Source organism: Eptatretus burgeri, chromosome 8 (genome assembly GCF_056783735.1).
Source record: "Eptatretus burgeri isolate ZD-2024b chromosome 8, Ebu_testis_v1, whole genome shotgun sequence".
In the NCBI taxonomy this organism is placed as follows: domain Eukaryota; kingdom Metazoa; phylum Chordata; class Myxini; order Myxiniformes; family Myxinidae; genus Eptatretus; species Eptatretus burgeri.
Window position 1 is genome coordinate 98,760,692 of NC_140968.1, and position 24,296 is coordinate 98,784,987.

A 24,296-nucleotide genomic window follows, 5' to 3' on the forward strand; every position below is an offset into this window, starting at 1 on the left:
CGACACGAAATACCCAATATCACCACCGCACATCAAATTGCCAATGAGAAAATGCAACGTACAAATAAGCCACGTTTTTAATTTTTTTTTTTTTTTTTGTTGGCCGCTGACTGGCAAGATAGCGTCCTATGGTGATAAGATAGGTAAAACACAAGATAGCGTCCTATGGTGAGAAAAATCCCTCCAAGATGGCGTCTGCTGGTGAGAAGGTTCCTGCAAGATGGCGTCTGCTGGTGAGAAGGTTCCTCCAAGATGGCGTCTGTTGGTGAGAAGGTTCCTCCAAGATGGCGTCTGCTGGTGAGGGAACGATGATGAGATGAAGGAAGATGGCGAACCACTGTGGAATTCCTATCTCAGTTCGAATGTCTCTTACTTGAACGATCCCGGACGAGCCCCCATTTGTCGCGATCCCGGCTGTTTAATATCTTCCAGCACGGAATACTGACGTTGATGTCCGAGCTTCAAGCAGTCCACGTGTGGACAAAGAGCATAACAAAACACACCACTGTGTTTCAAATCGGCCTCTAGGGGTAGGCACGATATTTTATTGGCTCGATCTCAAAAATGGCTGGTAACAGAATTGAATACACAGCACAAAAAACCTGCCAGAAATCTTGGCAACAATAGAGTTCCAAAAACAGGTTGTACAACTCACAGCTTCGCTCGACGATAGCCGGGAATAATGATCACACTCGTCCCGATTTAACTCAATCCTTTAGATGGAGCTATCAACGATCAGCACGACAGTGCTGTCGAGAGTCTTAAAAATCACTTGAAAATCGCGTTTAAAACATGCGATTTGGAGCGCTCGATATATTTTCCCACTCGCGATCTTAGAGCCACGTCTGTCGCCAGCAATGGCGCCCCGGCTCTCACGTGGTCCATCCACCACGTGCCGACTCGTCCACCAATCCCTGGGAGCCTGAAAAAGGTCACGTGACGTCGTGGGCGGGACACTAAATTTGGTGAGAACATGGTTTTTCTCACAATATATATATATATATATATATATATATATATATATATATATATATATATATATATATATATATATATATATATATATATATATATATATATATATATATATATATATATATATATATATATATATATATATATATATATATATATATATATATATCCTGGTGTTGGCGCAGTGGTTAGGGCAGTGGCTTGGGATCCAAAAGGTCCTGAGTTCAAGCCCCGTTGGGCCACTGAATTAATACACCAGGGGGTTGACTCAGCCTCTCATCCTTCCGAGGTCGGCGAAGTGAGTACCAGTGTACTGGGCCGGTGTATACCCCGGTTAGAATAGGTGTACCCGATCCCTGTGTCGTAAGAGGCAACCAGGGTTGCGTCAGGAAGGGCATCCGGCATAAAACCTGTGCCAAATCATTCTGCGGATCATAACGAATGATCCGCTGTGGCGACCCCTAACGGAAGCAGCCGAAAGAAGAAGATTATATATATATATGTATATATATATATATTATATTATATTATATATATATATATATATAATTGTTACGGAAATGGCCCTTATTGGACTACTAAATATAGGATTAGCTCAGATCCCCCATTAAATGCAGGTTTAGCTCGGTTGTGTGGTAGAATGGACATTACATGTGTGTCGGGAGGTGTAGGATGCATGGTTTTATTGTTCGTACAGTGGTGGTGTTCCAAGGGCTCCCTCTTCTTCCTCCCCTCTACGGACGATAGGCCCCGCCCAGTCGGCTGAGAGGGTGTGGCCAAAAAGAGGAACTGAAGCGAAGGGTAGGAGTTTTGTCGGCTTCGGCGAGCGAGGTGTGCTCGTGTTTCGAAGCGAGCAGAAAAAGGAGAAACTGTGAGAGAAAAGGAGTTTTGTCAGCTTCGGCGAGTGAGGTGTGCTCGTGGTTCGAAGCGAGCAGAAAAAGGAGAAACTGTGAGAGAAAAGGAGTTTTGTCGGCTTCGGCGAGCGAGGTGTGCTCATGTTTCGAAGCGAGCGGAAAAAGGAGAAACTGAGAGAAAAGGAGTTTGTCGGCTTCGGGGAGAGAGTCAAGCTCATGTGTCGAAGGAGCGAACGAAAGAGAAATTAGAGAGAAAAGGAGTTCTCAGTTTGGAAAACGGTCGGGTTTTCGAGGAACCCTCGTGGCTTCGAAGCGAGCGAACGAAGGAGGCACAGTATTGGATCTGCCGGGGGAGACGCTGAACCTGCCTGCACGTCGAGGACTCTGCCGTGAGAGAGACGGCAGCCGGCTTTGAGAGGCGAGCGTGGAAAAGGAAAGAAAAGGTGATTCGACAGAGAGAGAGAAACTGAGAGGACGGAGTTGGGAAGTCGGGCTTCGAGGTGGGAAGGCAGGAGAGGAGACGACGGAGTCTCTGACGGTTCCTGCTCACACCAACGGCTCGACACGTTTGCCGATCCGCTTGCTGGAGCCCGGCACCTCAATTTTGGCCTTGTCTGGAGAACAGAACAGGCCAGGCCTGGATTTGTCTGCTGGACCTTGAGAGAAATCAGCTGAGGCCCATTGTCGACCTTACTCCGGGTCAGAGCGCGCGGAGACCGCGTGCGGTGCGGAAAGGAAAGAGTGCGGCGCCACCATCTTGCCGTGCGGCGCGTTTGAGCTGGGGCTCGAATCCATGGACATCCGCCTGTTGCGAGCAACATTCGTGCTTTTGACACTGTCCTCTCATCCATGAGACATCACCAAGTACTCTGTCTTGCAAGCTGTCTGTCTGTCTGTCTTTTGTCTGCACCTTGTCTCAGGCATATCTCGGTGGGGACCCCCTCAAAACCTGTAATCCATAGTTCCCTAGTTAAGAACGGGTTAAAGATTGTTAATAAAAACATTGTCATGAATTTTGCTTGTGCTGTGTTCCTCGATGTTCCCCAATTAATCTGGTTGATTCGGATGAAGTTGCCGCTATTGATTTAATTTGTGTCGCGTCGAGGAACGATCCGTTCGATTGGCATATAAAACCAAAAATGGTTACAGACGGGCAGAAAACGCTCGGCATCTGACACAACCAGTCTGTAACCGGGGTTCTATTTCCCCAACTGGAAAGGTACAAGGATTACGTTGGTATCACGATTGAAGACGCATGACCCGAGGACTGTGCCGAGCCGGCCGGCATTATAAACCCTGGAGACGGCGGTGGTGAGGGTGGCGCCAAGAGTCGGGCGAGAATCCCGCCACCCCGGATCCACAACAATATATATATATATATATATATATATATATATAAATATATATATATTTATATATATATATATATATATATATATATATATATATATATATATATATATATATATATATATAAATATATATATATACCTGAGCAAATGATAGGAGAGTATCGATAATCTTGATATCCTTTATAACTGTGTTTTGGACATTTTAGGAGTGATCTATTTATTATCTTGCCAAAAAGAAGTTTTTGCAAGATACGTAAGTCAGCTTGTATGTTTTTTTTGTTTGTTTGTTTGTCTGTAATCACGTATAAAAAAATTCTGCAGAGCACAGTTTTCATTGGAAATTTTTGTAACTTCGCATATCAGAGGCCTATAGAGGTCCCTTTCAGCGCATAAAATTTTGAAGGTCAAGATCAAAGGTCAAGGTCACTTTGTCGCAAATCAGGGGGAGTCGACGAAACCCTTATTTTTTGAGCAATTTTAATCGAATCGTCTCCAACCTTTATGGGAACGTAGTATATGGTCTGGCGCTCAGCTGATTAGTTTTTGGTGGCGATTGGCCTTGACCTTCATGGTTAGCGCTTAAGGTCAAATATATTTCACCCCAAGGTCAAATTTTCAAGTTTTAGGAACCATATCGTGTAGTACCTCAAATTGAACACCTCGATGAGTGCTTTCTAGATATGTCAAGCTTGATACATTATGACGTCATTTGGTGACGTTATGAGGCAAACGCATATTTTTCATGGTTACTCTGTAGAACGATTCTCATCGGAATCTCTCGTAGGCAGATATTCCTCAAGGAGTCGCTCCTGGTGGATAGCAGCTCTGTTCACCTCAGTGTGACCTTAAAGAAGTCACACGTGGTCACCTTTTGGCAAGATACAATTGGTTTATTTATTTCTTTTTCTTTTGCATAAATGGAACGTTTTTAATATTGTGGTAATGTGGGCGATGATGGATTATAATACAGGTTCATATTCACCTTATCTCCGAAGGTATGGTGCGGACGTAGCTAACTTACCTTTGAGTTGTCTAGTCTGGGTTTGATTCCTGACCCAACTATAAACTGCCGGATTGATGCTTCGTTGACGAGGCAATGCTTCACGAAGTGCATCATCCCTTGGATGGACGTTAAACCAGGTGTCCCTTCCATTCTCGTGTTACATGTTGTACGTTAAAGATCGCAGGTGTCCTCGGTGAAGAGGAGGTGAGTTGTACCGGCACCTTGAACAAGTTACAAGGTGTACTAATCACCTTCAGTTGAACATCAGGCCTGGTAAGCTGGTTCGTGAAAGGCTTAGGCCAAAAACTTTCATTGATTGACCCCATATAAAGTGTGGGAATAATTGGGGCCAATCTTTGTTGTAGTAGTAGATGGTACTAGATCCCTGTGCCACAATATTTAGATATAGGGCTGCAATCCAAAGCAATGCCATGCTGCATCCAGATTGGAATTCCCTTCAAGTCTCCACTTCAGCTTGTGTTTTTCCTTCCATTAGTTGTTGGTCCCCGACCACTTTCACCGGAGGGGACTATAGGTTTGCGGTCCGTCCGTCCATCCATCCCACCTGTAGTTTTCCAGACTTTTTCCCATACCCTTCAACATATTCAACTGAAACTTACTACATGGCTTTATTATGATAATTAACAGAACAAGTTCGAGTTTGACGGAGTTTCGTCAATTTTTCACTGAGTTATGCCCTTTTTGGATTAGACGATGTCACATCGGTAGGGGACATGTGTTGCAAAGCAATTCTCGCTCTTGTTGAATATGTTTTGCTGAACTTTATTTGCACTATCCTGTCGAGCCAACTTTCTGTTTTTTCTTTATCTCTGCTGTTTCTTCCATACTTCCTCAACTTTCACACCTTACACTGCTCTACAGGAAGGACCTCAGTCAAGGAAAGTTCCATTATCACATGTTTTCTACATGGGTCACTGAAGTTTCAGGATTTTATAATTTAGTCATTGTGCGTTATTCCAAAGGTGAAAATCTTTGTTCCATGTTTGCTGATGAGGTACGATGTTGGCAGGACTGGATGGCTAACAGGTTGGTTACCAGTATGGAGTCCTACATCCCAAAGACACCTGAAGGCAGCAGAGGAAAAAGTGCTGCAATGTGAGTTCGCATAACAGCCCACCTGTCGATGTTACACCTCTGCTTCTCCTCCTTTCTCGACTTCTCATTTTTGCATCTACAGCTAATTGTCCATTGTTGATGCTTCATCGAAACGTGCCTTCACCGTACATCTGGCTATGTTGACCATTAATGTAGATCGCATGCCTGTTGGCTTCCTCATGGAGAGCATGTTGCGTGATGATCAGCTTTCACTGCCATGTACATTCACCTTTTCTGCTCTCTGCTGTTTACCTTGTCCATTTCTGACTGGGCACATGCCATTGGCCTATCGAGAAGTGGCCATGTTCCTATCACTGTGACGGTGTGCTATTAGCCTTCCACACAAAGAACTTGCAATACGACACATGATCTTCCCAGTCGAGCACCAGTGGCATGCCCATTACTTTCCAGCCCAGCACTGCTTGCTTGCCTGTCACATTCCCCACCTTTCGATGCAGCATGTGCATTGCCTTCCTCACCTATAATCGGCAGTGTGCTTGTCACCTTTCCAATCTATCAGCAGCGCGCGCGTCACCTTCCCCACCCATTTCGGGCAGCACCCACGTCGCCTTCCCCACCCATCACGGACAGCGCGCACGTCGCCTTCCCCACCCATCACGGGCAGCGCGCTCGTCGCCTTCCACACCCATCACGGGCAGCGCGCTCGTCGCCTTCCACACCCATCACGGGCACCGCGCTCGTCGCCTTCCACACCCATCACGGGCAGCGCGCTCGTCGCCTTACCCACCCATCACGGGCAGCGCGCTCGTCGCCTTCCCCACCCATCACGGGCAGCGCGCTCGTCGCCTTCCCCACCCATCACGGGCAGCGCGCTCGTCGCCTTCCCCACCCATCACGGGCAGCGCGCTCGTCGCCTTCCCCACCCATCACGGGCAGCGCGCTCGTCGCCTTCCCCACCCATCACGGGCAGCGCGCTCGTCGCCTTCCCCACCCATCACGGGCAGCGCGCTCGTCGCCTTCCCCACCCATCACGGGCAGCGCGCTCGTCGCCTTCCCCACCCATCACGGGCAGCGCGCTCGTCGCCTTCCCCACCCATCACGGGCAGCGCGCTCGTCGCCTTCCCCACCCATCACGGGCAGCGCGCTCGTCGCCTTCCCCACCCATCACGGGCAGCGCGCTCGTCGCCTTCCCCGCCCATCACGGGCAGCGCGCTCGTCGCCTTCCCCGCCCATCACGGGCAGCGCGCTCGTAGCCTTCCCCGCCCATCACGGGCAGCGCGCTCGTCGCCTTCCCCGCCCATCACGGGCAGCGCGCTCGTCGCCTTCCCCGCCCATCACGGGCAGCGCGCTCGTCGCCTTCCCCGCCCATCACGGGCAGCGCGCTCGTCGCCTTCCCCGCCCATCACGGGCAGCGCGCTCGTCGCCTTCCCCGCCCATCACGGGCAGCGCGCTCGTCGCCTTCCCCGCCCATCACGGGCAGCGCGCTCGTCGCCTTCCCCGCCCATCACGGGCAGCGCGCTCGTCGCCTTCCCCGCCCATCACGGGCAGCGCGCTCGTCGCCTTCCCCGCCCATCACGGGCAGCGCGCTCGTCGCCTTCCCCGCCCATCACGGGCAGCGCGCTCGTCGCCTTCCCCGCCCATCACGGGCAGCGCGCTCGTCGCCTTCCCCGCCCATCACGGGCAGCGCGCTCGTCGCCTTCCCCGCCCATCACGGGCAGCGCGCTCGTCGCCTTCCCCGCCCATCACGGGCAGCGCGCTCGTCGCCTTCCCCGCCCATCACGGGCAGCGCGCTCGTCGCCTTCCCCGCCCATCACGGGCAGCGCGCTCGTCGCCTTCCCCGCCCATCACGGGCAGCGCGCTCGTCGCCTTCCCCGCCCATCACGGGCAGCGCGCTCGTCGCCTTCCCCGCCCATCACGGGCAGCGCGCTCGTCGCCTTCCCCGCCCATCACGGGCAGCGCGCTCGTCGCCTTCCCCGCCCATCACGGGCAGCGCGCTCGTCGCCTTCCCCGCCCATCACGGGCAGCGCGCTCGTCGCCTTCCCCGCCCATCACGGGCAGCGCGCTCGTCGCCTTCCCCGCCCATCACGGGCAGCGCGCTCGTCGCCTTCCCCGCCCATCACGGGCAGCGCGCTCGTCGCCTTCCCCGCCCATCACGGGCAGCGCGCTCGTCGCCTTCCCCGCCCATCACGGGCAGCGCGCTCGTCGCCTTCCCCGCCCATCACGGGCAGCGCGCTCGTCGCCTTCCCCGCCCATCACGGGCAGCGCGCTCGTCGCCTTCCCCGCCCATCACGGGCAGCGCGCTCGTCGCCTTCCACACCCATCACGGGCAGCGCGCTCGTCGCCTTCCACACCCATCACGGGCACCGCGCTCGTCGCCTTCCACACCCATCACGGGCAGCGCGCTCGTCGCCTTACCCACCCATCACGGGCAGCGCGCTCGTCGCCTTCCCCACCCATCACGGGCAGCGCGCTCGTCGCCTTCCCCACCCATCACGGGCAGCGCGCTCGTCGCCTTCCCCACCCATCACGGGCAGCGCGCTCGTCGCCTTCCCCACCCATCACGGGCAGCGCGCTCGTCGCCTTCCCCACCCATCACGGGCAGCGCGCTCGTCGCCTTCCCCACCCATCACGGGCAGCGCGCTCGTCGCCTTCCCCACCCATCACGGGCAGCGCGCTCGTCGCCTTCCCCGCCCATCACGGGCAGCGCGCTCGTCGCCTTCCCCGCCCATCACGGGCAGCGCGCTCGTCGCCTTCCCCGCCCATCACGGGCAGCGCGCTCGTCGCCTTCCCCGCCCATCACGGGCAGCGCGCTCGTCGCCTTCCCCGCCCATCACGGGCAGCGCGCTCGTCGCCTTCCCCGCCCATCACGGGCAGCGCGCTCGTCGCCTTCCCCGCCCATCACGGGCAGCGCGCTCGTCGCCTTCCCCGCCCATCACGGGCAGCGCGCTCGTCGCCTTCCCCGCCCATCACGGGCAGCGCGCTCGTCGCCTTCCCCGCCCATCACGGGCAGCGCGCTCGTCGCCTTCCCCGCCCATCACGGGCAGCGCGCTCGTCGCCTTCCCCGCCCATCACGGGCAGCGCGCTCGTCGCCTTCCCCGCCCATCACGGGCAGCGCGCTCGTCGCCTTCCCCGCCCATCACGGGCAGCGCGCTCGTCGCCTTCCCCGCCCATCACGGGCAGCGCGCTCGTCGCCTTCCCCGCCCATCACGGGCAGCGCGCTCGTCGCCTTCCCCGCCCATCACGGGCAGCGCGCTCGTCGCCTTCCCCGCCCATCACGGGCAGCGCGCTCGTCGCCTTCCCCGCCCATCACGGGCAGCGCGCTCGTCGCCTTCCCCGCCCATCACGGGCAGCGCGCTCGTCGCCTTCCCCGCCCATCACGGGCAGCGCGCTCGTCGCCTTCCCCGCCCATCACGGGCAGCGCGCTCGTCGCCTTCCCCGCCCATCACGGGCAGCGCGCTCGTCGCCTTCCCCGCCCATCACGGGCAGCGCGCTCGTCGCCTTCCCCGCCCATCACGGGCAGCGCGCTCGTCGCCTTCCCCGCCCATCACGGGCAGCGCGCTCGTCGCCTTCCCCGCCCATCACGGGCAGCGCGCTCGTCGCCTTCCCCGCCCATCACGGGCAGCGCGCTCGTCGCCTTCCCCGCCCATCACGGGCAGCGCGCTCGTCGCCTTCCCCGCCCATCACGGGCAGCGCGCTCGTCGCCTTCCCCGCCCATCACGGGCAGCGCGCTCGTCGCCTTCCCCGCCCATCACGGGCAGCGCGCTCGTCGCCTTCCCCGCCCATCACGGGCAGCGCGCTCGTCGCCTTCCCCGCCCATCACGGGCAGCGCGCTCGTCGCCTTCCCCGCCCATCACGGGCAGCGCGCTCGTCGCCTTCCCCGCCCATCACGGGCAGCGCGCTCGTCGCCTTCCCCGCCCATCACGGGCAGCGCGCTCGTCGCCTTCCCCGCCCATCACGGGCAGCGCGCTCGTCGCCTTCCCCGCCCATCACGGGCAGCGCGCTCGTCGCCTTCCCCGCCCATCACGGGCAGCGCGCTCGTCGCCTTCCCCGCCCATCACGGGCAGCGCGCTCGTCGCCTTCCCCGCCCATCACGGGCAGCGCGCTCGTCGCCTTCCCCGCCCATCACGGGCAGCGCGCTCGTCGCCTTCCCCGCCCATCACGGGCAGCGCACACATCACCCTCCACACCTATCGCTGCCACCGCGCACATCACCTTCCACACCTATCGCTGCCACCGCGCACATCACCTTCCACACCTATCGCTGCCACCGCGCACATCACCTTCCACACCTATCGCTGCCACCACGCACATCACCTTCCACACCTATCGCTGCCACCACGCACATCACCTTCCACACCTATCGCTGCCACCACGCACATCACCTTCCACACCTATCGCTGCCACCACGCACATCACCTTCCACACCTATCGCTGCCACCACGCACATCACCTTCCACACCTATCGCTGCCACCACGCACATCACCTTCCACACGTATCGCTGGCGCCACTCACATCACTTTCCACACCTATCGCTGCCACCACGCTCATCACCTTCCACAACTATCGCTGGCACCACGCACATCACCTTCCACCCCTACCCCTGCCACCACGCACATCACCTTCCACACCTATCCCTGCCACCACGCACATCACCTTCCACACCTATCGCTGCCACCACGCACATCACCTTCCACACCTATCGCTGCCACCACGCACATCACCTTCCACACCTATCGCTGCCACCACGCACATCACCTTCCACACCTATCGCTGCCACCACGCACATCACCTTCCACACCTATCGCTGCCACCACGCACATCACCTTCCACACCTATCGCTGCCACCACGCACATCACCTTCCACACCTATCGCTGCCACCACGCACATCACCTTCCACACCTATCGCTGCCACCACGCACATCCCCTTCCACTCTTATCCCTGCCACCACGCACGTCACCTTCCACACCCATCGCTGCCACCACGCACATCACCTTCCACACCTACCGTTGCCACCATGCACATCACCTTCCATGTAACACGCAAGCAAGCAGTCGCCTTCCACACCTATCGCTGCCACCACGCACATCACCTTCCACACCTATCGCTGCCACCACGCACATCACCTGCCACCACGCACATCACCTTCCACACCTATCGCTGCCACCACGCACATCACCTTCCACACCTATCGCTGCCACCACGCACATCACCTTCCACACCTATCGCTGCCACCACGCACATCACCTTCCACACCTACCGTTGCCACCATGCACATCACCTTCCATGTAACACTCAAGCAAGCAGTCGCCTTCCACACCTATCGCTGCCACCGTGCACATCACCTTCCACACCTATCGCTGCCACCGTGCACATCACCTTCCACACCTATCGCTGCCACCACGCACATCACCTTCCACACCTATCGCTGCCACCACGCACATCACCTTCCACACCTATCGCTGCCACCACGCACATCACCTTCCACACCTATCGCTGCCACCACGCACATCACGTTCCACACCTATCCCTGCCACCACGCACATCACCTTCCACACCTATCGCTGCCACCACGCACATCACCTTCCACACCTATCGCTGCCACCACGCACATCACCTTCCACACCTATCGCTGCCACCACGCACATCACCTTCCACACCTATCGCTGCCACCACGCACATCACCTTCCACACCTATCGCTGCCACCACGCACATCACCTTCCACACCTATCGCTGCCACCACGCACATCACCTTCCACACCTATCGCTGCCACCACGCACATCAGCTTCCACACCTATCGCTGCCACCACGCACATCACCTTCCACACCTATCGCTGCCACCACGCACATCACCTTCCACACCTATCGCTGCCACCACGCACATCACCTTCCACACCTATCGCTGCCACCACGCACATCACCTTCCACACCTATCGCTGCCACCACGCACATCACCTTCCACAGCTATTGCTGACAATGATCACACATGTGTCATCCTTTCAGGTATTCGCAGCAAACTTCTGGGCAGCTACGTGCCAATATCACAAGACGGGTTGTCATTGTGGACGCTGACTGTCCTGAAGCCAGAGATAGAGGGTGAGGATCAACAGATTGATGACCTGGAGAGCAAGTGTGAGAGCACCAGCCAGCCCCCATGGTGTTTCCGTACACCGCTTGTGCTCGTGCATGGTTTTGGTGGTGGAGTCGGTCTGTGGGTGCTGAACCTCGACACCCTGTGTCGCCGGAGGCCAGTTCTTGCATTTGACCTCCTGGGGTTTGGACGTAGCTCGCGTCCATCCTTTGAGTATGATGCTGCCACTGCCGAACGCCAGTTTGTGGATTCAATCGAAGCGTGGCGAGCCAGCATGGGACTACCCGCAATGATTTTGTTGGGACACAGCCTCGGGGCTTATCTCGCCACTTCGTACGCACTACGTTGGCCACATCGGTAAGTCGTTCGGTCGGCATTTCGGAACGATCAGTTGCCTGTCATCATGTGATTGTTGTGTAGTGTCACCTTGTTCTCTCCATTTTGTTAATTGCCCCAAATCCTAAATGCTTGATACCAGCATGGTCATCCACTTAGAGAATAATAACTTGAATATACATTGTTCGTGATAAGGGCAGCACCAAAGGCGGTATGTTTTTCTTTCTTTATTTTCCTCAAGATTGCACATCGAGTAATGGCAAAGCAGCAGCAAAAATGTAGAAACGGAGAATAATGCTTCGAGGTAACATGGAGCAAGTGGGATGGATGGCATGTCGGGTCATTGCAGGGTGGACTGAGGGAGGGAAAAGACATTTGTTTCAAGTGGAATGCTAAACAGCAGAGCATTAATCGCCATTGTACTGCACCCATGCTGCCCCCAAAAGGGTCCGACACCTGCTCCTCGTGGACCCCTGGGGTTTTCTAGCAAGGCCAGAGCACGTGGAGGAGACGAGACCCATACCGATGTGGATAAAGGCTCTCGGCCACCTGCTCAGTCCTTTCAACCCACTGGCTGGACTGCGGGCTGCTGGACCCTGGGGTAAATGACTGAAACATCAGTAACGATGTACTTTACAATGGAAAGGATAGTTGATTTTGCACTATGTTGACTTTATTTGCCTGGAAGCATTTTGGGTGGGGAGAGAAACCAAAATGTATATGAAGGAGCCTATTTTCACCGTTTTTGAGTGTGATAATCGAAAAGGGTGTTGAAAGCGATCACTCTTTTGATGGCCTCCCATGAGGGCCTTCAGGACGATTAGGTTAATACACCACATCATTGTCCTCCTCAAAAATAGATTGACTCAAGGATCACTAACAATGGAGAGAAATAGTCGTCGATTATAGTTCCTTAAATAAGGCAAAAAGTAAGGTAAAAGGACACAGGTGGCTCAAGACAAAACGAGAGAGAGAGAGAGAGATAGAGATAGAGATAGAGATATATATATATATATATATATTGTTGTGGTTACCAAATTGGCAAACCACCATTCAGGTCCCTTAGGTGAGGTATCTCGGTAAGTACATGTGTAGTTAGGCCCAAACCCGTTGTCTAGTGGGAATACATGTCATTTATGCGAGCTGCGACTCTTCAGGATAGCCGTTTTTCTTTTACTATCTTTATTTTGGACCAACCGCCATGATTACCACCACAATCACAACATCAACCACCAACCACAACGCCGCTTCACCACAACCGCCACGACCTTCCCGTCACACCTCGCAACCGTAGCATCGCCACCGTTCTTGCCCCGCTGTGGGTACCGGTGTTGGACTCGTGCAGGGCGCGCGCCGAACAGCGTGTACAAAATCACGGATTTTGTGCTTCAAAAACGGATCAAAAACGACACACGCCCACTTTTTGCCGTCCAATCGGTGAGCGAGGGGCGGGTGGCCCCGCCCCCAGGGCGATCGATATATGCAAATTTATGGATCAAAAAGCCTTCACGCCCACTTTTTCTCGGGCCAATGGGGAGCGAGGTGAAAGGTCGAAGGGAGGGGGTCAAAGATGAGAGGGCGAAGCTACAGGGCGGATAAAAGGACCGTGTTCGTCAGTAGATGAGGAGAGTCCAGAGACGAAGAGAGTCGGAGAGTCCAGAGGCGGAGAGTAGGAGAGGAGGAGAGTCGGAAACAGAGAGTCAAGACTTCGCGGGCGGTGGAGCTGCTCGTCGTGTGCGTTGGAGTCGGAACGGAGGGGACGGAGCTGTGGAAAGGCGGCGACACCAGACGAGGGGGTGCTCGCGTCGTGCAGGGAGCTGCACCCGAGGGAGGCCGACAGCGCGACCTGGCCGAGGTGGAGACGCTCGTCGCGGGATAATAAAGATCCTCTATACCCCGAGCATCAGCAACCCCCTCCTGTTTCCCCCCGCGCTGAGATAGTGCGACCAAGGGGGCCCCTTTCCCACCCCCTACCAGACACCGTCCGCGAGGCCCGCGGAGTCGAGGCGCCATCGCCGCTCCGCGTCTCATCACCAGACGGGTAGGCGCGACCCGGTCTCGGCCTCAGGCCCGCCTCATCCTTGAGGGTATTTCTTTTCCTTGGTTTTGGGTATGTGTTGTCGGCGCCGTCTGTGAAGTAGAATTGTATAAGTGTTGCCGTGTGCTCGGTAGTCGGTATTAGCTCTGCATTGTGTTTTCGCTTTTATATTTGCTTTTGTGTAAATTGCATTGTGTCTTTTCTGTGTGCTTTTGGTGGAATTGAATGTGTGCTTCCCGTGTGCCGCGAATAAATGTGCTTTGTGTTGAACTGTTTCCCGCTTCGCTTCGTCATTTCTCCCATTGAATCCTCATCTTGCTTCACGTAAAGGGTTGGTAGTGGGCTGAATACGCCCGATAATTAATCGAACCGTCGAGGTCGACGATAACACTGCTCGGTTATTCTGATAGTACGGAACGGGTCGCTTAAGTGGCCCGTGTCCGAAGTCGACCTGCGGCGAGGTGCGATCGCCCGGTCTACCCTCCGCGTGGGTACTTAGGTAGGTCGAATTTGGCGAGCAACCCTATCCCACGCGGGGGCTGATTGGCTCGATCGCGGTGAGACCGAAAGGTCCACCCGTGACTGGTTCCCGGCGTTAGTCCGAGAGGGTCACGACTGGATTGTCCGTCCGGTGGGCGACGTGCCGCGATTCGAGTTACGTGGCCGTCGGCACGCCGGCGGGCGCGGAATCCGCAACACTGGTGTCAGGTCGTGCGATACAAATTCATCGCCCTCCTCGCGGCACTGGTATCGGAGAACAGGAAAACGGGCTCTCCTGTCTCCGGCTAAATTCACGGGAATCGGTCCAGGGGTGAGAGAAGCGACCCCCGATTCCCTCCAAATTACGAGCGAGTTAAATTAACCCTTTAAGAGAAGCAAGATGGCGTCTCAAGGCGAGCGGGAGCCGGGGGTATTAGAAATGGATGTAGAATGTGTAGGATCCATGGTCCAGGATGGAATCCCCGAGCAGGAAATGTTGATTGTGCAGGAACACGGACTCGCCCAACTGAACCCAGAGCCCGAAATGGGTGCGGCAGTGTATGACACCTCCCCCCCCCTCTCCACCAAAACCCTTCCCCAACCCTTGCCGAAACGGCTCAGCTGAGTGCATCCGACATGGCCCAGCTATACGCCATACTGGCGGCAATGAACGAAAAGATGAATGCGAAAATGATCGAAAAGATGAATGCGAAAATGATCGAAAAGATGGATGCGAATATGAAAAACGAAATGAAAGACATGAACAAGCAAATGAATGAAGTGAAAACGACGATGGATGCGAATACACAAAAGATGGATGCGAATACACAAAAGATGGATGCGAATACACAACAAATGAACAAAAAGATGGATACAAATACAAATGAAGTGAAAACGACGATGGATGCGAATACACAGCAAATGAGGGAAGAAATGAAAGAGCTACGGGGTGAGACGCAGAACATGGGCCGATGCCTGCAGGCGGGCATGAAGGCCGTGACCAGGGAGCTGGGAATGGCGACTCCACGTGTGGGAGCAGGCGAGCTGGAAGGGGGTGCAACGGCTGACAGGCCCGCGGTGGAGGCGGGTGAAAAAATAATTCGGGGGGCGTGTTGGGCAAGGGTCGTGAAAGAGGAATCGACGGTGACCAAAAGGGAAAAATTAAATGGGGAGACCAAAACGTGTGAGACGAGACACGAGGTGACGACAAAGGAAATAATAATAGTTGAGACACGGGAGATAGAGGGTGAATTGGACGGGGTAAGTGACGCACACACACACACGGAGGTAGTGGAGGACAATGGGGGTGAGCTCGCGGAGCGTGCAGGGACCCAGTGCGAGCACCTGGATGGCCTCCTCCAGGAACGAGGGGAGGGAGTATGCCCCCTTGAGGCGAGTCACGACCAGGTGAGTTCGGTCGTGCTTTGCGAGGTTAAGGGGGCGAGTGCTGTGAACGGGTGCTCGGAGAGCTTGGGGGGTATAGAAGCCCCGGAGACTCTTGTGGGGACACGAATCCCCAGTGTGGTTGTCCCGGTGTGTGTGGTGCAAGGTGTGAGTGCGTCCCCGTGTGTGGAAGCGACCCCGTGTGTGAGTGGTGTGGTGGCGATGGTGCCAGAGTGCGTGCTTCCCAGCACGCCGTGTGTGGATGAGGCACCGTGTGTGAGTGAGGCACGGAGTATGGATGAGACATCGCGGTTGAGTGCCCCCGCGTGTGTGGATGACGCACCGTGTATGAGTGTCGCCGTGTGTGTGAGTGAGGCACCGCGGGTGTGTTCCCCCGCGTGTGTGAGTGAGGCACGGTGTGTGGATGAGGCACAGCGGTTGAGTGCCCCCGCGTGTATGAGTGAGGCACGGTGTGTGGATGAGGCACCGCGGTTGAGTTCCCCCGCGTGTGTGGATGAGGCACGGAGTGCGAGTGAGGCACCGCGGGTGAGTGCCCCGCACGCGTGAGTGAACAGCCGTGTGCAAGGTCGCTGTGTGCAAGGGAGACCGTGTGTGTGAGAGAGCGGTATGTGAGGGAGATGTCGGTTGGCATGCGGGAGCACGCAGCCGCGTCTCCCGGTGTGAATGTGATGGTGTGGACTGTGTGCGTCGTAACACGCAGGTATGCGTGTGTGGAATGGAGACGGAGACGGCGACAGATGAAAGAAAGCCGAGTAGCGGCTGTAGTTGTTTCGGGGACCGTGCCGGGTTCACCCAGCAGTGAGCACGAGGTTCGTGCTGTGCAACGCACGAGGCCGCCACGTGCTCGCTTGCGAGAGTGAAGTCCCGGTCCGGAAACGCACGCGGTGGATTTGCCGATCCCGCGGACGGACAAAGTTTAGGCAGGTAAATGGATTTGGACCGGACGGGTTCTCCACGCGATCGTGTGTGTTCAGCTCCAACGGGCAAAGCACATGTGTTCGCGTGGGGAACCCCTCGAGACGTGTGGCTTGTGTTTTTTTTTTATGCGCACGGTGACGTCATGGCTGCACGTGGGGTTGGAATCCGGCAGGAGGGGTATCTCTGCCGGATGGTCCCGTCCAAGGAGGGACGAGGAACACGTGCAGCTGCATGACGTCACGGGCAGTTGCAAAGTGCAAAGAGCGCGAGTTGCCGCGCAGGTGCTGCGCATGGGGGAAAAAAAAAAAAAAGCAAGCCTCACTTTCGGGTGCACAGGATTCCTGGGCAAGGGGTGAAAGACCCCCTTACCCTGGGCACAGGATGGAAACTAGTTAGGGGGAAGGGTTAGCTTAGTTAGACCGACTTCATGGGGCAGGGGTAAGTCCTCATGGAGTCCGTGGAATGGATTAGTTAGAGGGATTTAGTGAGCTTTAGGTGGGGAAATAAAATGGGATTATTTGAGGACAGAGACAGACCTGTGAATGTGTAGAGGGGACGTAGCTTAGCTACGTAGTGTTAAAAGGAACGTGCTATAATTTAAGGGACGACGTGGGAGCACGAGTTAGTGAGGGGATGTAGTTAGGAGGATGGCAGAGTTCAGTGGTGAGTGTGTTGAAGAGTTGGTGAGTTGTGAGGTGAGTACATGGTGAGTGAGTGAGGCCAGCGGGTCTGTGTGTATGGAGTGAATGGGGAATGCATGGTGCGATGAGTGATTGGGGGGAGGAGTGACTCCCGCCCAAGGGACCCCGGGGTCAGAGTAAAGTGAGTTAGCTGGGTTAGTCAAATTGAAAATGGAGGTCGTTTTGCTGTTGGTGGGAAAGTAGGCTCGAGACCCATTTGGAGGGGTGCAGGAGCCCTGTTGACGGGCTTGGGAGCGTGGCTGCGAAAGGTGAGTATCGCTGAGTGGGTACCCCGGGCACCAGGCTAGTCGGCCGCGGTAGGCCATGGGCCCATGGGGGGCCGGGATAGAGTAGTGGGCACGGGTGCGCCTGCTTGGTGCGGGGGCCCGGGGCGCCATTAGCCGCGTGGGCAGTGTTGTGGGCACGGGTGACCCTCGGAAAGGGGCCCGGGAGGCCGGCCTGCCACGTGTGGGTTTCAGGGGAGGTGCCAGGGGGGGAACTCCCCGGTGTTAGGGAGCTGGTAGGCTCGGAGGCAGTGTAGTGCCCGGGGGTGCCATAGCGGGAGATTCGGCAGAGGGTCGTGCCTGCCAAAGGGAGCCACGTGTCCCAGCCAGGAGACCGTGTGAGGGCACGGAGAGAAAATTGGGGGGCGAGGCCCGAAATTGTGAGGACACCAACACAGGCGACGGGAATCTGGGTTGTTAGAACCAATAGTTTAAGCGAGAGGCGCTTGTTGAAAGCCCCGGGGTAGTTTAACAGTTAAATGGATAGGGTAGATTAGGAAGTGTACCCCTCCGCACCATCCATCCCCTCGCTGTCGTTGTGGGCCGCTGGACCCACTTGGGTTATAGATCGCTGAACTCTGGGGAGGCCATTCTGAGGCTTCGTTGGGCCTCGACACAGGACGTTAGCTCTCCCTTGTTCCCCTCCGGGAAGGGAACGTAGGGGTTGGGAGTAGGCTGGGTGACAGGATAGGTTAGCCGAACAAAGACGATAAAGGGGGTTAGGGGACGATTTATAGTGGGGAAGTAAGAACAAAAACAACAAAAAAATAAGTTGGGGCTAAATTGGGGTTTGACAAATTAAGGGAGTGGGTATGTACAGTGACAGGCAAAGGCGATAGGTTGGGAGGGAGACAGGTAGGTAGGTCCGAGCCCACCTTCCAAGTGGCCAGCACCACCGCACTCCCTCCACCAACCTCCACTGAACGGCAAAGGCTGGCCAACTTCATCGGCTGACCGTGTTTTTCTTCAAGGCGGAGGCCGGCCAACTTCAGCCGGCTGGCTGTTTTTGCTGCGAGGCCTGTGCCGGCTGGATCGGCTGCAGCTGTGGTACTTCAAGGCCTGTGCCGGCCCAGTTCATCTGCTGGCTGTTTTTCTTCAAGGCCTGTGCCGGCCAGTTCATCTGCCGGCTGTGTTTGCCTGCAGCGGCCTTCTTCTGCGGGCTGTGTTTGCCTGCTGCCTTTGCCATGCCATGCCCACTGCCCACGTTCACCAGCCCCGTTCAATTTTTGCTTTGCCCCCCCCCCCTGTTCATTTCCATGTGTGCCAGGATCCGCAAGGCAACAGTTTGCAAGCTGCGAGAACTGCCCTGTTGGCAGCTACAACACGGGCCTGCAGTGGCGGCCCGTGCACCGTGTTTGCGTCCATCCATTCATCCATCCATTCGTTGTGTTCATTGCGTGTGCCACTTGAGCTGGCACGGAGACTGCGTTTGTGCAGCCCATGCACCGTTGTGGTTCACTGCGTTCGGTCCATCCATTCATCCATCCATTCGTTGTGTTCATTGAGTGTGCCACTTGAGCTGGCACGGAGACTGCGTTTGTGCAGCCCATGCACCGTTGTGGTTCACTGCGTTCAGTTCAAAAGGGAAGGCCTTGGACTGCGTGTGAGCAGCCAGCCACGTTCCCTGTCACCTGCATTGTTTTGAGCCAGAGACTGCATGTGGGCAGCCTGGCTCCCTGCTAACTGCTTTTCTTTGCAGAGTTCAGTGATCCTGGGCCATGGTTTAGTGTAAAATTTGTAAGTTAAGGTAAGATGTACTGTAAATATGAGTGCGCCCCCGGCATGTATGTCTTAGCGCCGGCAATTTTATTTAAGTCGTCCGTATGAGTGAGTTTGTTTAGATAGTTACGCAGCCCTCAGGTTATTTATTTTGGGGACACGAATACCATGAATGTCGCACTCAGGGATCCGTAGGTAAAATGTACTAGGGGAAAACTACACATGATGGCACACGAAAATTTGACGACTCGGGACGAGTCTGTAAAAAGGGGAGGGGGTAGTGTTGTGGTTACCAAATTCGCAAACCACCATTCAGGTCCCTTAGGTGAGGTATCTCGGTAAGTACATGTGTGGTTAGGCCCAAACCCGTTGTCTAGTGGGAATACATGTCATTTATGCGAGCTGTGACTCTTCAGGATAGCCGTTTTTCTTTTACTATCTTTATTTTGGACCAACCGCCATGATTACCACCACAATCACAACATCAACCACCAACCACAACGCCGCTTCACCACAACCGCCACGACCTTCCCGTCACACCTCGCAACCGTAGCATCGCCACCGTTCTTGCCCCGCTGTGGGTACCGGTGTTGGACTCGTGCAGGGCGCGCGTCGAACAGCGTGTACAAAATCACGGATTTTGTGCTTCAAAAACGGATCAAAAACGACACACGCCCACTTTTTGCCGTCCAATCGGTGAGCGAGGGGCGAATTGGCCCCGCCCCCAGGGCGATCGATATATGCAAATTTATGGATCAAAAAGCCTTCACGCACACTTTTTCTCGGGCCAATGGGGAGCGAGGTGAAAGGTCGAAGGGAGGGGGTCAAAGATGAGAGGGCGAAGCTACAGGGCGGATAAAAGGACCGTGTTCGTCAGTAGACGAGGAGAGTCCAGAGACGAAGAGAGTCGGAGAGTAAGAGAGTCGGAGAGTCCAGAGGCGGAGAGTAGGAGAGTCGGAGAGTCGGAAACAGAGAGTCAAGACTTCGCGGGCGGTGGAGCTGCTCGTCGTGTGCGTTGGAGTCGGAACGGAGGGGACGGAGCTGTGGAAAGGCGGCGACACCAGACGAGGGGGTGCTCGCGTCGTGCAGGGAGCTGCACCCGAGGGAGGCCGACAGCGCGACCTGGCCGAGGTGGAGACGCTCGTCGCGGGATAATAAAGATCCTCTATACCCCGAGCATCAGCAACCCCCTCCTGTTTCCCCCCCGCGCTGAGATAGTGCGACCAAGGGGGCCCCTTTCCCACCCCCTACCAGACACCGTCCGCGAGGCCCGCGGAGTCGAGGCGCCATCGCCGCTCCGCGTCTCATCACCAGACGGGTAGGCGCGACCCGGTCTCGGCCTCAGGCCCGCCTCATCCTTGAGGGTATTTCTTTTCCTTGGTTTTGGGTATGTGTTGTCGGCGCCGTCTGTGAAGTAGAATTGTATGTGTTGCCGTGTGCTCGGTAGTCGGTATTAGCTCTGCATTGTGTTTTCGCTTTTATATTTGCTTTTTGTGTAAATTGCATTGTGTCTTTTCTGTGTGCTTTTGGTGGAATTGAATGTGTGCTTCCCGTGTGCCGCGAATAAATGTGCTTTGTGTTGAACTGTTTCCCGCTTCGCTTCGTCATTTCTCCCATTGAATCCTCATCTTGCTTCACGTAAAGGGTTGGTAGTGGGCTGAATACGCCCGATAATTAATCGAACCGTCGAGGTCGACGATAACACCGCTCGGTTATTCTGATAGTACGGAACGGGTCGCTTAAGTGGCCCGTGTCCGAAGTCGACCTGCGGCGAGGTGCGATCGCCCGGTCTACCCTCCGCGTGGGTACTTAGGTAGGTCGAATTTGGCGAGCAACCCTATCCCACGCGGGGGCTGATTGGCTCGATCGCGGTGAGACCGAAAGGTCCACTCGTGACTGGTTCCCGGCGTTAGTCCGAGAGGGTCACGACTGGATTGTCCGTCCGGTGGGCGACGTGCCGCGATTCGAGTTACGTGGCCGTCGGCACGCCGGCGGGCGCGGAATCCGCAACAATATATATATATATATATATATATATATATATATATATATATATATATATATATATATATATATATATATATATATATATATATATATATATATATAGATAACACCTTCCTCGAGTAGCAGCTCGTGGTCCAACGATGGCAAGAGGAGGTGAGGGTAAGATCACAGAACAAATTTGCAATAAGCTGACAAGCATGGGACATTTGAAGACTTTATTGTTTTATTCCACCCTCTTCAGGATCATGTGGGCACATCTTGGGGTTTTTAACCCTCACCCCACTTGCATGTGCGGACCGGCCTGAGGATGATGATCTCCAAATCTTAGTGGAGCGGGGAGGTGGAGAGGTGGGGGGGGGGTCGGGGGTCGTATACCTCGAGATGGAGAAATTGCTCAAATGAAAGAAAGGCATTTGCTGTTTAATAACAGGACGGTACCTTTGAGCTGTCTATTCTGGGTTCGATTCCAAACCAGACTATAAACTGCCGGATTGGTGCTTTGCAGGCAGGGCGTGGCATCACTGTGCGCGCTGTCCCTCAGATAGCCATTAAGCCGGGTGTCCCATATACTGGAATTATCTGGTTGACCTTAAAGATCCACGGTTTCCTTCAGGAAGAGTTTGCGAGTTGTCTGTTGTTTTCATCACCTCTCTGCCCACCCCGTGCCATGCTGCACTCCTATCTCAGCAATGATTAACTCTTTAGACCAATTGGTGGTTGACGCAATAGATAATTGTCTTGACAAAAAGAAGCATCAAAACTTAAAATTGTGTGTTGTCCAAGCTGGGGACTGACTGTGCTGTGAAAAGCACGATGGGACATATTTCCAGCTAACACCATGCACGATGAACTCCCTCAGGACCCACCCTTGTGCAGCGTTTCCGACCAGACTTCAAGCGCAAATTTGCCTCAATTTTCGACGATGATACAATCAGCGAATATATCTACCACTGCAATGCGCAGACACCCAGGTACACACCTCTGCACACTCATTTTCCATCACTTTCACTCGGAAATTGTTTTTTATTAGTTTGTTTGTTTTTTACATTGCGATTTGACAACCTTAATGTAACATATGCTACGATGGCAGTGGAGAGGTTGCCTTCAAGGCAATGACCATCCCATACGGCTGGGCCAAGCTCCCCATGGAGCATCGCATTGGACAGCTTTCACCGGAGGTTCCGATCACAATCATCTACGGTGCACGTTCCTGGATAGACAGCCAGGCTGGGGCGCATGTAATTGCTGCTCGTCCTCACTCGTACGTGCGTGTTGTGGTGAGAATCGACTCCATGCAGAAATCGCCACGTTATGAATGCTTTTGGTTGCCCATTGTAAAGATTGCCCAAAACATTACTGTTGATGTAGTATAGTATTGTGTTATTTTATTAGTTATTCATTCGTATGATATGAATGTGACTTGCTACTCTTGCAATACATATGCATTGCGTATGTAAAAGATAGACAGTTCGTCTTCCCTGTCATCCTGTTTGTGTCGAAAACCCACCGTCGTTCCTTACAACCCGTTTTATATCCTTTCCTCTGTTATGTTTGAATGCTCTCTTTGAAACCGCACACACACCTTGCAGTGCGAAACTGGTGGAAGGATGAAGTTGGTGCCGTTTAAAAGCGTCTGGTTTACTTCGGAGAACTCGTGCTGATTCCGTTGGAACTCATAGCAACCGTTTGAGCTTGTGACATTGCCATTGCGGCCAAATAATCCCACCCACCAGTCCGATCACCACCAGTGGAAAAGGGAGTGAAGGGCGTGAATCAGAAGTGAAAAAAAAGAGGAAGACTCAGGCGATCTGGGAGAGGCCAGTTTTCACTTTGTGAACGGTCACACCGAGTTTCCTCTCCTCTCCTCTCCTCTCCTCTCCTCTCCTCTCCTCTCCTCTCCTCTCCTCTCCTCTCCTCTCCTCTCCTCTCCTCTCCTCTCCTCTCCTCTCCTCTCCTCTCCTCTCCTCTCCTCATAACTTGTCCTGCAGTAGAGTTGAACTGCCAACCATCTGAGCCGTGCCATGCAGATGAGCCGTGTTCTCTTTTTTAGTGGGGCAACTTAGCTAAATATAGCATAACAATTGTCCATTTTGTGAGGAAAGCACCAAATTTGGCACACTAGTAGCCCATAATATTATGAACAGATTTGGATATTGGGCCATCTCAAAATTTTTGATGGCAGTGGAAAATGGCTGCCACAGCCATCAGCGGCTGAATTTGAGATGGCCCAATATCCAAATCTGTTCATAATATGATAGGCTACGAGTGTGCCAAATTTGGTGCTTTCCTCACAAAATGCACAATTGTTATGCGAAGTTGCCCCACTATTTCTCTCTCTCGGGATTTAACTGACGATCTGAATAGGTTTTGATGAAAATCTGGATCCGGATAGGAGCAATTAATTTTTTATTGATTCTTCACCATTGAGAGATGGGGCCAAAAATGATATATTGCATAATATTTCAAAAAATTGTGGGCGAGTTATGACAAAACTTGGTAGATGAGTTGCGTGACAAGATCGTCATCGTTTTATGGCCTTTTTCATGCTTGCATGTGTAAGCCGTGGTTCATCCAACGGCTGCTTTCCAGGCAGGTGCACGATCCCTTGCTCACCCTCTTGTTAGGCCTTTCACTCGAAGATCATCTCTCAGCAACACATCCCATGTTTTCCTCGGACGTTCTCTGGCTCTTCTTCCATTCACATTCATATTTATACACCTCTTTGCACAACTACCAACCCACATCCTTTCCACATGTCCAAACCATCTCAACCTACCCCTACACATAACCTCACTAATGCTTTCTATACCTAACCTATCTCTTAATTCTACATTTGATTTGCTGTCCTTCAGTGTCACATCACACATCCACCTCACCATTCTCATTTCATTTCGTTCACACCTCCGCTCATCCTCCTTTTTGATCACCCATGTTTCGCTGCCATACAACATCATGCTTCTAATGCAAGCGACATAAAGTTTTCCCTTTAATCGGAGAGAGGTCCCTCTTGATGTCAGTTGGGGTAACGACTCCCTAAACATCCTCCAGCCACTTCTAATTGTTGCATTCACTGCTG

The 24,296-nt window shown here is 54.5% G+C and overlaps 1 protein-coding gene across 3 annotated transcripts in view; it reads left to right on the forward strand.

Moving 5' to 3' along the window:
* Positions 1 to 24,296, forward strand: part of LOC147022363 (1-acylglycerol-3-phosphate O-acyltransferase ABHD5-like) — a 71,546-nt gene that overhangs the window by 43,932 nt on the left and 3,318 nt on the right. For 2 of the 3 annotated variants that reach the window (XM_085893202.1, XM_085893200.1), the window contains exons 2-6: positions 5,215 to 5,300; positions 11,267 to 11,711; positions 12,137 to 12,291; positions 22,080 to 22,191; positions 22,311 to 22,497. In XM_085893202.1, the coding sequence (XP_085749328.1) occupies positions 11,629 to 11,711; positions 12,137 to 12,291; positions 22,080 to 22,191; positions 22,311 to 22,497 (537 nt within the window). In that variant the 5' untranslated portion in view covers positions 5,215 to 5,300; positions 11,267 to 11,628. The remainder of the gene's footprint in view (positions 1 to 5,214; positions 5,301 to 11,266; positions 11,712 to 12,136; positions 12,292 to 22,079; positions 22,192 to 22,310; positions 22,498 to 24,296) is intronic. The other variant, XM_085893201.1, reaches the window with a different exon arrangement.